Source organism: Megalops cyprinoides, chromosome 24 (assembly GCF_013368585.1).
Source record: "Megalops cyprinoides isolate fMegCyp1 chromosome 24, fMegCyp1.pri, whole genome shotgun sequence".
Classification (NCBI taxonomy): Eukaryota; Metazoa; Chordata; class Actinopteri; order Elopiformes; family Megalopidae; genus Megalops; species Megalops cyprinoides.
In genome coordinates, this window is record NC_050606.1 from 1,549,658 (window position 1) to 1,566,853 (window position 17,196).

At 54.6% G+C, this 17,196-nt stretch overlaps 2 protein-coding genes across 2 annotated transcripts; one reads left to right on the top strand and one right to left on the bottom strand.

Annotated features, from left to right (window-relative positions):
* The first annotated feature begins 283 nt into the window (after positions 1-283).
* On the top strand, positions 284-5,638 carry LOC118771082 (proteasome activator complex subunit 2-like). Its single transcript, XM_036518957.1, has 11 exons — positions 284-485; positions 1,762-1,794; positions 2,077-2,139; positions 2,472-2,558; positions 2,727-2,775; positions 2,883-2,980; positions 3,530-3,598; positions 3,918-3,985; positions 4,433-4,487; positions 4,888-4,974; positions 5,279-5,638. The coding sequence occupies exons 1-11, from the start codon at positions 438-440 to the stop codon at positions 5,357-5,359; spliced, it is 738 nt and encodes a 245-aa protein (XP_036374850.1). The 5' UTR covers positions 284-437; the 3' UTR covers positions 5,360-5,638.
* Positions 5,639-7,746: 2,108 nt separating this feature from the next.
* Positions 7,747-16,247, bottom strand: LOC118771033 (kelch repeat and BTB domain-containing protein 2-like). Its single transcript, XM_036518872.1, has 4 exons — positions 16,000-16,247; positions 11,181-11,751; positions 9,864-10,029; positions 7,747-9,452 (listed from the first exon to the last, which is right to left on the bottom strand). Exons 2-4 carry the CDS (start codon positions 11,351-11,353, stop codon positions 7,929-7,931), a joined length of 1,863 nt encoding a protein of 620 aa, XP_036374765.1. The 5' UTR covers positions 11,354-11,751; positions 16,000-16,247; the 3' UTR covers positions 7,747-7,928.
* Positions 16,248-17,196: the final 949 nt, after the last annotated feature.

Genomic DNA, 17,196 nt, shown 5'->3' on the forward strand with positions numbered 1-17,196 from the left:
ATTACACACTTGCACTAAGCGAAGACAGAAAGCTTTTGATGATGTTTTATTGTGAATTCAGAACACATAAAACGTGGGATCGGACAACCCAGCGGCATCTGACAGTGAGAGATTTGTCAAACCAGACGCGGTCAGTTTTTAGCGCACAAAAACGCGCACATATCCCTGGTTAGCCAGCGGTGTCACAAGGTTGTAATACAAAGAAAACAGCTCTGCCAATAGGGCAAGTTAACTAAGGGAAATGGGAGGTGCTAGCGTGGTCAGGTGTTCGAAAGACGGAGAAAGAAGTGAAAAAGAAAGTAAAAAACTCATAGGAAAAGGAAGTAAGTCCATGCGCAGTTCATCATTGCTGATTTCCAACAGCAGTGTTCGTTCAGATAGCCTAGCCACATTTTACATTCGGTACATTTTAGACTTACATCAACGCAGCTTCAAAGATGTCAAAAACTGCCGTGATGAAAGTCAGCAAGGCGAATGCTGTCAAGGTAAGCGGGAGCACGCCTTCTTTTAATTATAATATTATTAATAATGCTGGTTTTGCAGGGAACACACTTTTATATGTGTTTGAGCATCCTTAGCTAGTTTTGAGAGCAAGCTAGTACAAATTTAGACAAAAATCTTAGCGAAGTTAGCGAAGAGCTGTCGCGGTGTAAATAACTCCCCAGGAGTCCAAATATCTGATAACATGAAATACGTGTCACGTACTGTACGCCAGTTTCAGAGATTATTCTGATAAATTAGGTGCCAGCTCTCTACAGCCATCTGTAACAGACATTGCGCGTCGATATCCTGCTTGCTGAACTGCACCGCGGAACACAGGGGTCAGAATTAATTAATTTTACTGAATTCACACTGAAGTAAGCAAAAGAGGTGTAAAGAGGTACACGCTGTTTTTATAGTCGTCCCAACGATGGCTATGATCGTCGAAACTGAAAGTAAACGAGCCCGATTCGGCACGGGTATTCCCCTGCATGAAGACACTGGCAGCGGGCACATGTACGGAGCACACTGCACCCGCTGAACAAAAACAGCGTGTATGCATGTTACTTGCACACGCACACACACATACAAAGTGTGTACACAAAGGTGCGCTTACACATCGGTGCACTGCACTGTCATCTGTAAACCAAGTCCGGAGATGGACACAAAACTCAGAGCACACGCCGAGGTTACCATGTATGTTACAGTGGCGGAATGCAATTCCGCATACGGGCGCCCAGAGCAGACCTTCAGCAATCCTTCACAAATGTTGTTTTACAACTTTTACTTTTTTATATATAAACAAGAAGCCATTGCATACCAAACCACGGCACGTGGTATGCATGCAGGTCATGCACACAGCACCACATATATGATCTACACCTCCGCGTAGTACCGCATATATGATGTGCATCACGTGGTAGCAGATACAATAGCCTAATTTAGGTTTCCATGGCTCCACCAATAGAATAACCCAAGACATGTTAACAAATGATGTCACATATAAATGATATATTGGGTATTGGGTAGCAGTGTGGTGTAGTGGTGAATGAGAATGGTGATTCCAGGTAGGCCACTGCTGTAAGGTAAGGCACTTCAGGCTAATTACCTAGATAATTATTTGTCTGTATAAATAATAAACACAAAATGAAAGCTATGCAAGTCACTGTGGATGAGAGCATCTGTTCAGCACAATAATGCAAATGTAAATATGTTTTTTTTTAAAGATGAACCTTTGATGTGGTGAGAATTAAATGCTGTGTTTGATGTTTTTTTTTCCAGGTAGAAAACTTCCGCCAGTCACTCCTGCAGCAGGTATGTTTCTTTGTGGAGTTGTGTTGGGGGGGGGGGGGGGGGGGGGGGGGTTGTGTTATACAGAGTGGGACGTCAGTCAGCCTTGTAAACATTGCACTGTGATCTTGAGCACTTAGAGCTCAGGACAGGGCAAACAGCACTACAGACCGAAATGCTCCGACAGTGACAGCCGACCATTTTATTTCTCTTTTTGAGTGTGGAGATGGGACTGGTTTTTTCACCTTGTGTAACCTCTGTGTGTGTGTGCGTGCGTGTGTGTGTGTGTGTGTGTGTTGGCTGAAGGCAGAGGGTCTGTTTTCCAATCACATTCCTCTGAAGATCTCGCAGCTGGATGCCTTGCTGCAGGTAAGACCGTCTGCTGACTGCCACACTGAGGCACTTATCGGATTATGCTGCTACAGCATTGTCTCCACACTGTCCGGCCCCTTTCCACTCCACCTCTGAGCTGTCCTCCACACAAATTCAAATTCATTTATTTCAGCTCAAATCAAAATGTGACTTACCAGCATGAAAACGTTCTGCAAAATATTCTAAAACCATAGCATACAGAAGAAGCAAATCAAAAAGTAAATCCAACAGACATGCACACAGACGAAACACTGTAATTATAATAATGATGACAGTAAAATGATAGATTTGAGAGTGTATTTAAATGCATTTCCCTCCCTTTCTTTCAGGATGCTGATCTCAGTGTCTCAGACCCTTCCGCGTTGCATGCACCCCTGGATATCCCCATCCCTGACCCCCCCAGCCCTGAGGATGAGGTACTGAGTGTACAGTGTGGTTCTGCCTTTCCCCTGCAGGCAGCTGACAGTCACTGAGCTCTAGAGCAGTCCAAAGTGTAGCGTTATCCCCTGCCGTGTAACAGGGCTCACGCAGTGACTCGGTGGCGAGAGCGTGCTGTTAACCCTCTGTATCCTCTCTGCTGACAGGAGATGGAAACGGACAGTAACGAGGAGGAGGAGAAGAAGAAAAAGAAAGGTGAGGCCTCTTCCCTTCCCTGCCGTCTCTCTCTCTCTCTCTCTCTTGCTCTGTGTGGGCGTCGGCCCGCCTCTCTCTCACGGCCCCGCCTCGGTTCTGTCTCCCAGCCCCGATTTGCGGCTACATTGCGCCGAATGAGAAGATCGTGCGGCTGCTGGACAGGGTGAAGCCAGAGATCCGGGCCCTGAAGGAGACCTGCATCACGGTGAGCCTGGAGGACATCGTAACAAAGCGATACGGCAGCGACATTTTACACGCTTTCCCACTGCAGACCTAGAACCAGGCTGGCTCATGATGCCCCTTTCCCACTGTAGAGCTGGAACCAGGCTGGCTCATTATACCCCTTTCCCACTGTAGAGCTGGAACCAGGCTGGCTCATTATACCCCTTTCCCACTGTAGAGCTGGAATCAGGGTAGCTAATTACGCCCCTTCTAATGCAGCTTAAACTACCATTGAGATATGTCATCGTGAATATGGACAAGCTCATATTATACATATTTGGATCAAAAGATGGTTGTTCAGCTTTCACAGCGGAATACCCTTTTTAAAACTTAAAACCTTGTCTCTGAGACGTTGAGGCGGTAAATGGAGATAGCGTGACCTCTAGTGGTCCACGAGAGCAAACAAATTGCCATTCAACAGAGAAGAGTGACCGCGTTGCTTGGTTACGGATGCCAGTGGTTGGATGCACTGGCATCCGCATGATTGCATTTAAAGGAGTTATTTCGGCTGAGATCTTTGTTTTATCCCCAGGTGTCCTGCTGGATTCAGCATCTGATTCCCAAAATCGAGGATGGCAACGATTTTGGAGTCGCTATCCAGGTATCCACGCAGTAAATGCATTCACTTCTCTGCTGATAAAAGGCGAAACTCAGTTAGCTTTCCCCCCTTAATACACCTTCTCCTACTGCAGTGTTTCACAGAAAACGGAAACACTGTACTAACGCTGTCAGCATGGTGTACAACATGGCATATATTTTGCGGCTGAATTACGTTATTTTCAGAGTCATGGTTAGAAGCTGTGTACAAACTGGAAAAAAAGTCATATTAAGGTGAAGTGGCCGTGTATTAATTTTAGGTTTCACTGCATGATCACAGCACAGTTCTGGCGGGGCTGCTTCTAACCCTCCTCCATTTTTAGGAGAAGATTCTGGAACGAATCACTGCGGTGAAGACCAAGGTGGAGGGCTTTCAAACCAACATCAACAAGTGAGAGCTCCTCAGGCCTGCTCTGGGTTTTTTCTGCTTCACAAATTCACTAATATTTATAGCAAGTGGATCGGCTGGCGTGCAGTAGCGATTGTATGGTCACTCATATGAGCCATCCAGGTGATTTAAGCAGTGTAGCATAGTGGTTAAGCAATAGGACTTGTAACCGAAGGTGGCTGGTTTGATTCCCCACTGTGGCACTACTGCTGCACCCTTGGGCAAGATTCTTCATCCACTATTGCCTCAGTAAATATCCAGCTGTATTGCAAACAACCTGTTTGATGTCAGTCGCTCTGGATAAGAGCATCTGCTTAATGCCAATAACGTAATGTAATGTAATGTATTAAGCCACAGGGTGGTAGAGTGCTTTCTGTCAGATGATTCTTTTGGGGAAAGTGGCGCCAGCTTTAATAAGCTTCAGTAACCCGTTTCAAACGGCCATCGCAGGTACTTCACAGAGAGAGGCGATGCAGTGGCCAAAGCCTCCAAAGAAAGACATGTGGTGAGTTTGCTTTCGGTGCCCGTGTCCAGCATCACAGAACAGGGTCATTCACACGGCTGGCTGGTGAAGGCAAAGAGTGGAGTTCTGCACCTTGAATATGCACATCATTTGTGTATTCACTCTTTACAGCAACACTATCACAATACCAATATAATAAACTATACTAATGTTATAATACATACAGTAACATGCATAATATAGATTACATAGTGTTATGTCATTTATACTTACTGATTCATAGCATATATATGTGTGCCTCTTCCTCCTGTTTATCTGTCAACCTGTCCAAACCATTTTTTTTTTTTTAAGTTCAATGCTCATTCTGTATCACATGCCCCCCTTCTCCCCCTCTCCATCCCGCTTCTCTCTCCTTCTCTCCCTCCCTCCCTCTCTGTGTCAGATGGATTACCGATCGCTGGTCCATGAGAAAGACGAGGCCGTGTATGATGAGGTCAGAGTGATCGTGCTGGACATTCGAGGATTCTATGTGAGTAAAGAGAGAGGGGAGGAGCTAAGGGGATGTATACGATTGGTTTGTACTGATCTTAGGCGAGGAGCTAAGGGGACGTAGGGGTTTCAACAGGGATGTTTTAAATTCTGTCTGTGGTTTGGAGATGTGATGGGGGTGAAGAAGGGGCTTAGAGGACCGACAATGTTGAGGGAGGGGGGTGGTTGGGGTCTGGGGTGTGTTCGCATCATTAGTTCATAGGGGGTTTGTAAGGGCTGGGGGTAGGAGGAATGCAGGTGCCCGGGTTTTCCAGCAGTCCGATCTCTCTGTCTGTCTTGTCCAGGCGGAACTATATGACATCATCAGCAAGAACTACGACAAAGTAACCAATCCCAAGGGAGAGGAGAAGCCGTCCATGTACTGAGAGCGAGAGACACGCCGTCTCCTGCCCACTGTGTCTCACCACATTTGTCAGCAACGTATATCAGCCCGGTTTAGCAGAAAACAGCAGAGCGTAGCGATAGTCTGTGAACGAATGCAGGTTAGCCGTGTGTTTGACCCATGCAGTTTTCTCCCTAGTAAAACACAGCTTTTAAACCTGTTTCATGCCGAGTTTCTTCATTTGAACCGAGTTTGTTCACATTTTTAGTTTTTAAAAATGCAGTATTTAGGCAAGATTCTGCCTCAAACTGAGTAACTGGCTAGCCTGCAAACCAATAAGGAAGCTGAACCATTCAGGAGAGAAAAACATTTAAGTGTGAGCCCCCCCCCCCACCCCCACCCCCCTTGCAAAAGAGATTTTAGCATTAATGGTGTTTTCCTTGTTAAATAAAGGATAAATACATGACTTACACTTACACTGACCTACACTTAAGGCTGAGTTGACGAGCTCTGCCCAACATCTTTCCTTGCTTCTTGGGTCTGTAGGATGTTGTAAATTTCTTTCTCTGAATTAAGGTCATACAGGGAGTGTCTACAAAGAGCAGATGATGTTCATTTCTTACATTCACCTACACAATAGTCCAATTTAGATATTATTGCTGACTTATTTTAAGCCCCTGCTTGTTGACGTGCTAAACAACAACGATATCTAGCAACACCAAATGGTGGTACATGCACTGTTAGAAATAGTCAAGAATGATTATTTGACGAAACTACAGACAGCCAGGCAGATGTAAATAATGTATCGCAGAGAGACATTACCCTGGAGTAACGCTGTTATTCCGTATGGGCACTGAGTTTTATCCTGTACGGACACATCCTCACCTTGCCAGCGCTCTCCGCGGCGTTCATTCCCAAATCGCCGACAGCTTCGCCAGAAACGCTTCAGCAGTCAGACCATCTTCAGATTGTCCCGGAGGCCAAAATATTTTCTGGTTGCAGATGAACTGGTCCTCGCAAGGCTAACATGTGCTAGCAATGCTAACAGACGCACTGGTCCAAGCTAACAGATGAACAAAACTGACAAAAAGGACCACATGAAAGTATTATGAAAAGTTTCTTTTTTTAATAATAAATTAATGTCACTCAAAATACAGTGTCGAGGAAAGATGATGTAATTGAACATGCAAGTCGCTCAGTGACGCACCTGTGCTCTTGTGAAGGTAAGACCCCCCCCCCCTTTCTGCTACTACTAGTGGTTACCGGGTCGACCTGGTGGAGAGACACGGAGCACTGCTCTGATCTCCCAGGAAGCAGAAAGACAGACCCCCCCCAACCCCCAACCCCACCCCAAAAAACAAACAAAACTGGCAAAGCCGTAACCCCATGGGTAAAATGGATGTATGTACAATCACACTACGGTAATGTCTGATATTAAATAAAAACACTAATACAAAATAGACCTGGTTATTTTTTCCCCCCCACACTAAAATGTTTTTCTGTCTATGCTTTAAACAAATGAACAAAAATATATATTTATATGAATACACTTCAGCAGCAGGGAGACTTCAGCAGCCAGGGGTTAACTGTCCTTAGGACAGTGGAGGCGAGAGAGACCCGCACTTACCAAAATAAATACAAAAACAAGCAGGAGAATCATACACCGATTCCAGCACCAACAGGGAACTGGGGTAGAGGGGGGTAGAGGGGGGTGGGGGGGGGCAGGAGAACACACGTTAACACCACTGCCTGTGTGGAAGACGAGTCCAAATCGACAGGATGGAGAGTTGCCATGGTTACAAGGGGTGTTGGAGGGGACACGCCTGGCGACTGAGCCTGCACCCACCTGTGAGCCCCGCCCCCCTCCGCCACACACCCCCTAACCCCCACACCCCGCTCCTGTACACCGCTAGCGGGTGTGTCTCAGCCCTTATGAGGTGGCGGGACAACGCTCTGAGGTTTTAGCACGGTTATAGTTACACTGTGACATCACACTGCAGAGGCACTGCTGAGAGGGCGCTGCTGACAGAATGCGTAACGCACTAACCCCGGGGCGCTGATGCAGTGCGTAACGCACTAATCCCGGGGCGCTGATGCAGTGCGTAACGCACTAACCCCGGGGCGCTGATGCAGTGCATAATGCACTAACCCCAGGGCGCTGATGCAGTGCGTAACGCACTAACCCCGGGGCGCTGATGCAGTGCATAATGCACTAACCCCGGGGCGCTGATGCAGTGCGTAACGCACTAACCCCGGGGTGCTGATGCAGTGCGTAACGCACTAACCCCGGGGTGCTGATGCAGTGCGTAACGCACTAACCCCGGGGCGCTGATGCAGTGCGTAACGCACTAACCCTGGGGCGCTGACAGTGCTTAACGCACTAACCCCGGGGCGCTGATGCAGTGCGTAACACACTAACCCTGGGGCGCTGATGCAGTGCGTAACACACTAACCCTGGGGCGCTGATGCAGTGCGTAACACACTAACCCTGGGGCGCTGACAGTGCTTAACGCACTAACCCCGGGGCGCTGATGCAGTGCTTAACGCACTAACCCTGCCCCCCCCCACTCTCCACCGCCGGAGATTCGGAGTGCAGTCCAGGCCTCCCACAGCTACACGTGAGGAAGGGTCACTATCTCCCCGTCCACCTCGAACTCCTCGGCGCCGTCCGGGGAGAAGAGGGCGGCGGGGGGCTTCCAGGGCCGCTCCTCCAGGCAGGAGGGGTACAGCTTCCCCACGGCGCAGCCGAAGTCCCGGCCCAGGTCCCAGAGCACGCGCTGGGAGACGGGCTGCCGCGGGTGCCAGCGGTCGCGCTCGGCGTCGTAGCGGTACAGCGCGTAGCGGGCGCGCTCCGTCCCCTGCGTCTCACGCACGAACACGCAGAGTGAGCCCAGCAGCGGCACCGCCCGCACCACCGGGTCCGAGCCCCGCCCCGCCGGCACGCTGGCCGCCGCCCGCCACTCGTCCTTCGCCATGTCATAGATCTCCACGGCGACTGAGGCGCCGTCCACCAAGCCGGGCGCCCCGCTGGCCGCCTGCGCCCCGCCCACGCAGAAGACGAGGTCGCCGAGGGCGGCGACGGAGGCGAGGCGGTGGGCACAGTGGCGGGAGGCCAGCTCCACCCAGGCGTCGGCGTGCGGCAGGTAGCTGTATGCCACGTCGTGTGTCACGACGAAGACGCGGCCGCGGGCAGCGGCAGCCGCGCACCAGGCCCAGGCGCATGGCAGCGGGCTCACCATGCTCCACTCGTCCCGCGCCGCGTCGTAGCGCTCCACCGCCCGGCGGCTCGCCTCGCCGTCCCCGCCCACCGCGTAGACGTGTCTGCCGCAGTGCACCAGTGAGGGCCGCACGCGGGGGCACAGCATGGCCGCCCGCGCCACCCAGGCGTTCTGCTGCGCGTCCAGCCAGAAGACGCTGTCCACCGGCCGGAAGGACGGCCGGCCCCGCTCGGCCGACGCCCCCTTCAGCAGCACCTGCCCCCCCGCGATGAAGATGTCGTTGTCGGGGGTGACCAGCACGCCCACCTTATGCAGACCCCCTGGTAGGCTGCGCAGCTTGTACACCTTCCCCGCCTGTGGGCTGTAGCAGATGGCGGCGCGCCGGGGGGGCGTCGTCCCGGGCCCGTCGGCCGGCCAATCGGGCGCCGCCGCCGCCTCCGTGAAGATCAGCATCTCCTCCTTGGTCATGCCCAGCCGCGGCTTGAAGAACTTGGGCATGGACTTGTAGAGGCCCTGCACCACCACCGACTGGTCGTGGGGCGGCAGGCCGCGGAACCAGGCGCGCTGCCTGACCTCGGACAGCGCGTCGATGCGGGTGTGGCTGAGCACGGACGACAGGTGCGGTGAGCGCGCCTCGGGGTTGCGCTCCAGCCACAGCATGGCGGCCTCGCACACCGTCTCCTCCCGCTCCACGTTCAGGCGGTCGCTGCTCAGCAGCTCCAGCAGCAGCTCGCGGGGCAGCTGCAGGAAGGCCTCCTGCCGGAACACCACCGCGAACTTGTGCTCCGCCATGCGCAGAGCGCTCTGCTTCAGCTCCCTGCAGCCGAACATGTCCCCGAAGCTCAGCATGCGCACGCAGTTCTCGGGGTTCACCTTCCTCACCAGGTACTCCCGGCAATGCTGCAGGACGTCCTCCACCTGCCGAGAGAGAGCGGGGGGGGGGGAGAGGGAGAGAGAGAGGGGGGGGAGAGAGAGGGAGAGAGAGAGAGAGAGGGGGGGAGGAGAAAGAGAGAGAGAGAGAGAGAGAGGGGGGGGGGAGAGAGAGAGAGAGGGGGGAGGAGAGAGAGAGAGACAGGGGGAGGGGGGGGGGAGAGAGAGAGAGAGAGAGAGAGAGAGAGAGAGCACATGTTAGCATCACATGCCACGTGGCTCCATACAGAAGCTAACTGAGTTAGCATTTCAGTGGTTTTCCACCTGCAGGGAGTGCCAAAGCTGTCAGTAAGTCTGAATCACTCCTATAGGGGGTGCTGTATGGTGGCTTAATAAGTGACTCACCTGTAGGGGGCACTGCAGCTGACTCACCTGTAGGAGGCGATGTATCTGACTCACCTGTAGGAAGCAAGCGGTCTCGTACAGCGGCTCCACGGTGCAGTCGCTGATGGCCAGATGGCCGGTGTAGGCGTAGGTGATGATGATCTGCAGGGCGGCGGGGTCCACGGTCCTCAGCTGCACGTGGGTCTGCCTGCTCTCACTCAGGCCGCTCATGAACATCGCCCTGCGAGAACACGCAGCTCACGCTAAAGGCGCTGGGGGAGGGTGCAGCGGCAGGGCCCCATCTGGGCATCGCACCAGCACCCTCTCCGTCACAATCACAGGTTCTTAAGCATTACAGCTAATTGCAGCTACAGTCTAATGCAAAGCCACGGCTTTAGGTGTCCCCATAGAAGACTGAGGAATACTCCTTCACCACCTGCAGTGAGAGCATCAGCCAGCATGTCAGAATGTTCACCTTCCCCAGGTGACACCCTGCTGGGATAAAATGTGGGGACCTGACCTAGTATTAGCTGGGGGCTGTGAGTAATCAGTGGCTCTTTCACCTACTACAGATCTGGGATCTGGGTCAGAGCACAGGGGCAATTCACAACTGTCCAGAGGACTTCAACGAGCCCAGAAAGAATGATTCCCTGACCAAGAGGCTGGCTCTGTGTTGACACAGACATTTCACACACGCAGGCATGGATGCACACACACACACACACACACACACACACACACAGCAGACAGAGGCAGACACACAGCTGGGATAAACCACACCAAAGCCTGCAGCTCCCAATCCTCCTTCCCTATAGCCCTGCGATGAGCAGCCTGTGGAGCTCTGTGACAGCCCCTGCGATGAGCAGCGCGTGGAGCTCTGTGACAGCCCCTGCGATGAGCAGCACGTGGAGCTCTGTGACAGCCCCTGCGATGAGCAGCGCGTGGAGCTCTGTGACAGCCCCTGCGATGAGCAGCGCGTGGAGCTCTGTGACAGCCCCTGCGATGAGCAGCACGTGGAGCTCTGTGACAGCCCCTGCGATGAGCAGCGCGTGGAGCTCTGTGACAGCCCCTGCGATGAGCAGCGCGTGGAGCTCTGTGACAGCCCCTGCGATGAGCAGCGCGTGGAGCTCTGTGACAGCCCCTGCAATGAGCAGCGCGTGGAGCTCTGTGACAGCCCCTGCGATGAGCAGCGCGTGGAGCTGAACATCCGGACAATGTGCGGAATATCTGTGACAGCCCCACAAAGAGCAGGAGTCAGAGCAACAAAATGCAGAAGAAGGAGAAGGGGAATGAGGGAGAGGAGGAGGAAGAGCGTGAAGAAGAGTAGCAGGAGGGCGGGAGTGCAGGAGGGAAACGGGCATGAGGGAGGTGCAGACATGTTCCATCTCTCACCTGAAGTAGGAGCTGCAGGAGGCCAGCACCATCTTGTGGCAGGGGAACTCTGCATCCTCCACCAGCAGCACCACGTCCGTCAGCAGCTTCTGCTCGTAGAAGACCTTCAGCTGCTGCAGCAGGGACACGGCGTAGTCCGAGTTTACCGGCCGGCGCTCACCCAGCTCCGACATGCTGGCATCCCACGGCCCGAGCCCAGAGAGGGGAGGGGGCGGGGACCACCAAACCGCCAGCGCCGCCACCTGCGCTGTTATGACCGTGAGGGTCAGCGCACGGTCAGTGAAAGGCGAGAACACTGCGTGGGGACTGCAGAAGAGCGCCCCCTACAGGCACCGTTCTGCCTCCTCTCCTCCTGCCCGCCGCGGCGTCGTTCCCCGGGTCACTCCCTGTCGATTAAATGCCCAGATCTGTTCCTCTTCCTGGGGGTGGGGCGCCTGGGGCGAGGGGGGGCCGGTGTGCAGGGCAGTGGGGGCAGGCTGTGGGCGGCGACACAGCAGTGCATCACTGGGGGGGTAGAGATAGTCGGCGTGGAAACGAAGCCTTGGCAACGCTGCTACATAAGTGCCAGCGTCTGTGAGGAGAGAGAGGACAGAGTGTGAGCAGAGGTTCGTCAGAGGACACTGACTGCCAGGGACATTCTGTGACTTTAATAAAGCAAAGCTGAGCTGGCTGCTGTCACATATAGCACCGCCTTCAGATTACAGCAACGAGCAGCACCCCTACCACAGCCTCTCTCCCAGCAAATGTGCGTCTGACCCTACAAACTGCAACATAGCAACACACCTTCCAAAGGCAATATAAACTCCAGCATCAGACCCTCGGGACACGAACTGCCCTTAAAGGTGACCCAACGGTCTTTCTGCGCCACCAGCTTTAGCACCTGTCGCTTCAGAGCTTACCTTCACTGCAGCTCGGTATAACAGCGAGAAAAAATCACCCCGCAAAACCTGCGCGCGGACACCTTCACCAGCACAACCACAGCGCGAGTCCAAGCGCGAGCTAAAGAGAAAAAAGCAGAAGAGAGCACGAGGTGTCAGCGCACGTGCCCGCCGCCACCGTATTCCCGGGGTGCCCGGTGCGCACGCGCCCACGGTGCGGCGCGTCACCTGCAGACAGCGCAGCATGGGCGCGTCACCTGCAGACAGCGCAGCATGGGCGCGTCACCTGCAGACAGCGCAGCATGGGCGCGTCACCTGCAGACAGCGCAGCATGGGCGCGTCACCTGCAGACAGCGCAGCATGGGCGCGTCACCTGCAGACAGCGCAGCATGGGCGCGTCACCTGCAGACAGCGCAGCATGGGCGCATCACCTGCAGACAGCGCAGCATGGGCGCGTCACCTGCAGACAGCGCAGACAGCGCAGCATGGGCGCGTCACCTGCAGACAGCGCAGAGTGCGCAGCATGGGCGCGTCACCTGCAGACAGCGCAGACAGCGCAGCATGGGCGCGTCACCTGCAGACAGCGCAGCATGGGCGCAGCATGGGCGCGTCACCTGCAGACAGCGCAGCATGGGCGCGTCACCTGCAGACAGCGCAGCATGGACGCGTCACCTGCAGACAGCGCAGCATGGGCGCGTCACCTGCAGACAGCGCAGCATGGGCGCGTCACCTGCAGACAGCGCAGCATGGACGCGTCACCTGCAGACAGCGCAGCATGGGCGCGTCACCTGCAGACAGCGCAGCATGGGCGCGTCACCTGCAGACAGCGCAGCATGGACGCGTCACCTGCAGACAGCGCAGCATGGGCGCGTCACCTGCAGACAGCGCAGACAGCGCAGCATGGGCGCGTCACCTGCAGACAGCGCAGCATGGGCGCAGCATGGGCGCGTCACCTGCAGACAGCGCAGCATGGGCGCGTCACCTGCAGACAGCGCAGCATGGGCGCGTCACCTGCAGACAGCGCAGCATGGGCGCGTCACCTGCAGACAGCGCAGACAGCGCAGCATGGGCGCGTCACCTGCAGACAGCGCCGCATGGGCGCGTCACCTGCAGACAGCGCAGCATGGACGCGTCACCTGCAGACAGCGCAGCATGGGCGCGTCACCTGCAGACAGCGCAGCATGGGCGCGTCACCTGCAGACAGCGCAGCATGGGCGCAGCATGGGCGCGTCACCTGCAGACAGCGCAGCATGGGCACGTCACCTGCAGACAGCGCAGCATGGGCACGTCACCTGCAGACAGCGCAGCATGGGCGCGTCACCTGCAGACAGCGCAGACAGCGCAGCATGGGCGCGTCACCTGCAGACAGCGCAGAGTGCGCAGCATGGGCGCGTCACCTGCAGACAGCGCAGACAGCGCAGCATGGGCGCGTCACCTGCAGACAGCGCAGCATGGGCGCAGCATGGGCGCGTCACCTGCAGACAGCGCAGCATGGGCGCGTCACCTGCAGACAGCGCAGCATGGGCGCGTCACCTGCAGACAGCGCAGCATGGACGCGTCACCTGCAGACAGCGCAGCATGGACGCGTCACCTGCAGACAGCGCAGCATGGGCGCGTCACCTGCAGACAGCGCAGCATGGGCGCGTCACCTGCAGACAGCGCAGCATGGACGCGTCACCTGCAGACAGCGCAGCATGGGCGCGTCACCTGCAGACAGCGCAGCATGGGCGCGTCACCTGCAGACAGCGCAGCATGGACGCGTCACCTGCAGACAGCGCAGCATGGGCGCGTCACCTGCAGACAGCGCAGCATGGGCGCGTCACCTGCAGACAGCGCAGACAGCGCAGCATGGGCGCGTCACCTGCAGACAGCGCAGCATGGGCGCAGCATGGGCGCGTCACCTGCAGACAGCGCAGCATGGGCGCGTCACCTGCAGACAGCGCAGCATGGGCGCGTCACCTGCAGACAGCGCAGACAGCGCAGCATGGGCGCGTCACCTGCAGACAGCGCCGCATGGACGCGTCACCTGCAGACAGCGCAGCATGGGCGCGTCACCTGCAGACAGCGCAGCATGGGCGCGTCACCTGCAGACAGCGCAGACAGCGCAGCATGGGCGCGTCACCTGCAGACAGCGCCGCATGGGCGCGTCACCTGCAGACAGCGCAGCATGGACGCGTCACCTGCAGACAGCGCAGCATGGGCGCGTCACCTGCAGACAGCGCAGCATGGGCGCGTCACCTGCAGACAGCGCAGCATGGGCGCGTCACCTGCAGACAGCGCAGCATGGGCGCGTCACCTGCAGACAGCGCAGCATGGGCGCGTCACCTGCAGAGTGCGCAGACAGCGCAGCATGGGCGCGTCACCTGCAGACAGCGCAGCATGGGCGCGTCACCTGCAGACAGCGCAGACAGCGCAGCATGGGCGCGTCACCTGCAGACAGCGCAGACAGCGCAGCATGGGCGCGTCACCTGCAGACAGCGCAGACAGCGCAGCATGGGCATGCCTCAGGACAGCACGTCCTGTGCGGGCGACGCGTACGCAAGCCTGAGAGAAGCACTCCATCGCCGCCTGACGGTGTTCGCACTCCGGCACGCCGCCTGACGGTGGTCGCACTCCGGCACGCCGCCTGACGGTGTTCGCACTCCATCACGCCGCCTGGCGGTGTTCGCACTCCATCACGCCGCCTGACGGTGGTCGCACTCCATCACGCCGCCTGACGGTGGTCGCACTCCATCACGCCGCCTGGCGGTGTTCGCACTCCATCACGCCGCCTGGCGGTGTTCGCACTCCATCACGCCGCCTGGCGGTGTTCGCACCCCGGCACGCCGCCTGACGGTGGTCGCACTCCGGCACGCCGCCTGACGGTGGTCGCACTCCGGCACGCCGCCTGACGGTGTTCGCACTCCGGCACCTCCTCTCTGGCGACCTCCGCACTGCGTCCTTACGCGCGGAACATGTGCGCGTATGTAACATGCAGCACATCCCGCTTTCTGCCATCAGCCGCGCACAAAGCAACGGCAACAGCACGATGCACAAAAGCACGAAGCAGCGTGACGGCTAAATGCGAGCATCCACGCAGATTTTGCTTGACGTGTGTGAATAATTTGCATTTACTCGAGTTCGTAAACTGGTTCTCCGTAACAGCCACAATGTTTAAGGTTATCTCTAGCAGGACGTAGCCTCCTCTTTCCCGGCTCTTGGCTAATTACTGGAGTGTCCTAGCTATGCTGACCCACTAGTTAGCTCGTCTTGCTAGATTACCTTTGCAAATTTGCAATGCAGTGCAAACATAATCGAAACACTTGGCTAGCCATCCAGCTAACGACAAACATCCGGAAGGATGAAACTGGACCCGGGCTGTCATTTACCAATGACAGTAAACGTATCGTAACTTCTCAAAACAGACAAACCTCTACACACCAACAGCTGATTCAGCTAAGGTTTGTCAGCTAAAATGTTTACTGCTCAAATGCAGCCTAGCTAAATTAGTTATGCTGGTTAGCCAGCTAGCGGCAATGCAGCAAAGGCGGCGGTGTAAGACGGCGTCTTGCTCATTTGAGGGGCTGATAAGCCGGGTAGCTGACTGGCTCTTCCCGGTTCAGCACCGCCGCATCTCGGATGCTGGAGGTCACTGTAGCATCACAGCCACCACTCGGTCACAAACTACCGGCCAGCCGCGGCCTCCTGCTGCCGGAGCAGCCCGCCCTCACCCGCTCCTGTCCGGGAAGGCATGCGAGCCCGGGTCCCGCTCCCTCCCGAGATATGCGCCCTTTACCGCCCGGATCTCCTCAGATCGAGCACAAGCAGGGCTTATACCCGCAAGAGAAATACTACTACTACTACTACTACTACTACTACTACTACTACTACTACCACTTTTACTACTATTACTACTACTACTAATAATAATGATAATAATAATAAGGCGCTCAGTCATTTACCTGGGTAACCGCTGATCTGAGCTCCATGGATGTAGCTCGCTATGAGGTCTCATGCCGGTGCTGCATCCGCTATTATTTCCGCTCTTCCGCCCGATTATGAAAAAAATCAGTTGTGTTTTTTGGAATTATTATTGCTGACTGGGTATATTTGAAAGTGAATGTCGATGTGTTTTTTTCTTCAGCCGTAAGCTAAAGGGCTCAAGAAATAGAATTTACACACAATTATCTTAGCCGGCTAACTACACGGACAGGGCGAACTGACGACGCATGCGCACTTCAGCAAGACAAAGGTCAAATGAGGACAGCGCGCATGCGCCCAAGAGCGACCGGTCCTCCCAACCATCTCGCCCCAGCGGAAAAAACCTGACATCTGCTGGCGAAAATGGGTATTGCTGGTGTGAATGTACCAGCACATGAACTTCAGACACAATGTCGCCTTGATGTAATAGTTGACATTGTGAAAAAAAACGTCGATAGTATTGAGAGGTACATTTATAAGATTCCTATATGCAAAAAATCCACCTGAACATATTCAGTAACTTGACAATGAACATGAAAAGCTTTGAAGATTGTTATAGGCTACAGATTTCAAGCAGTTTTGATGTAATAAGGTTAAATATTCTACTTTCCCTCAAAAAAGACTAGTTGTCACCTTTCCTGCATTTAATAACAACGATGTGTTTGTAAATGATGTTTCTGCCGCTTTGCCTGTAACCTGTTTGGCTGACAGCTAATTAGGCCGTAATTGAAAACCAAGCGTGACAGTGACGTATAAATTCAGATTGGGCCGGACGGCATTGGGAGATTCGTATTGCTCTTCAGTTTGGGTGCACAGTTCTACGGGCACGGTTAACCTAATAGTCACTTTCACGTTTAAGGTTAGACGTTTTTCCCAGATTTGAGTCACACGAGGTTCACTTCTTCTTTCTAAGATCACTTTAATATTCTGTTTTTTAGACAAAAATGAGTTATCAATATATCACGTGTTGGTAGCGACGAGCGCATTTTGGTGTGTGTTTTTTCGCCAAATTCATGTTGCTTTTTTATATGCAGGTCGTTGTTTCTCTTGCTATTATATTGGAACTGCCGATTTTCTCTTGTTCCCCCACAGTATTTTTTGCGGTGTATAGTATCTTGAGCCCTGTCTTTCTGTCCTGAAACGCAACTGACAATGGAAGGTAACATTTTTACATAATA

Excerpts from the sequence above, each read along its gene's own strand:
- LOC118771033 (XM_036518872.1), bottom strand. The coding sequence starts at position 11,353 with ATGTCGGAGCTGGGTGAGCGCCGGCCGGTAAACTCGGACTACGCCGTG. Across the intron at positions 10,030-11,180 it reads TCCTGCAGCTCCTACTTCAG|GGCGATGTTCATGAGCGGCC; the intron begins GTGAGAGATGGA and ends GTGTTCTCGCAG. Across the intron at positions 9,453-9,863 it reads AGACCGCTTGCTTCCTACAG|GTGGAGGACGTCCTGCAGCA; the intron begins GTGAGTCAGATA and ends CTCTCTCGGCAG.
- LOC118771082 (XM_036518957.1), top strand. The coding sequence starts at position 438 with ATGTCAAAAACTGCCGTGATGAAAGTCAGCAAGGCGAATGCTGTCAAG. Across the intron at positions 486-1,761 it reads GCAAGGCGAATGCTGTCAAG|GTAGAAAACTTCCGCCAGTC; the intron begins GTAAGCGGGAGC and ends TTTTTTTTCCAG. Across the intron at positions 2,981-3,529 it reads TGAAGGAGACCTGCATCACG|GTGTCCTGCTGGATTCAGCA; the intron begins GTGAGCCTGGAG and ends TTTTATCCCCAG.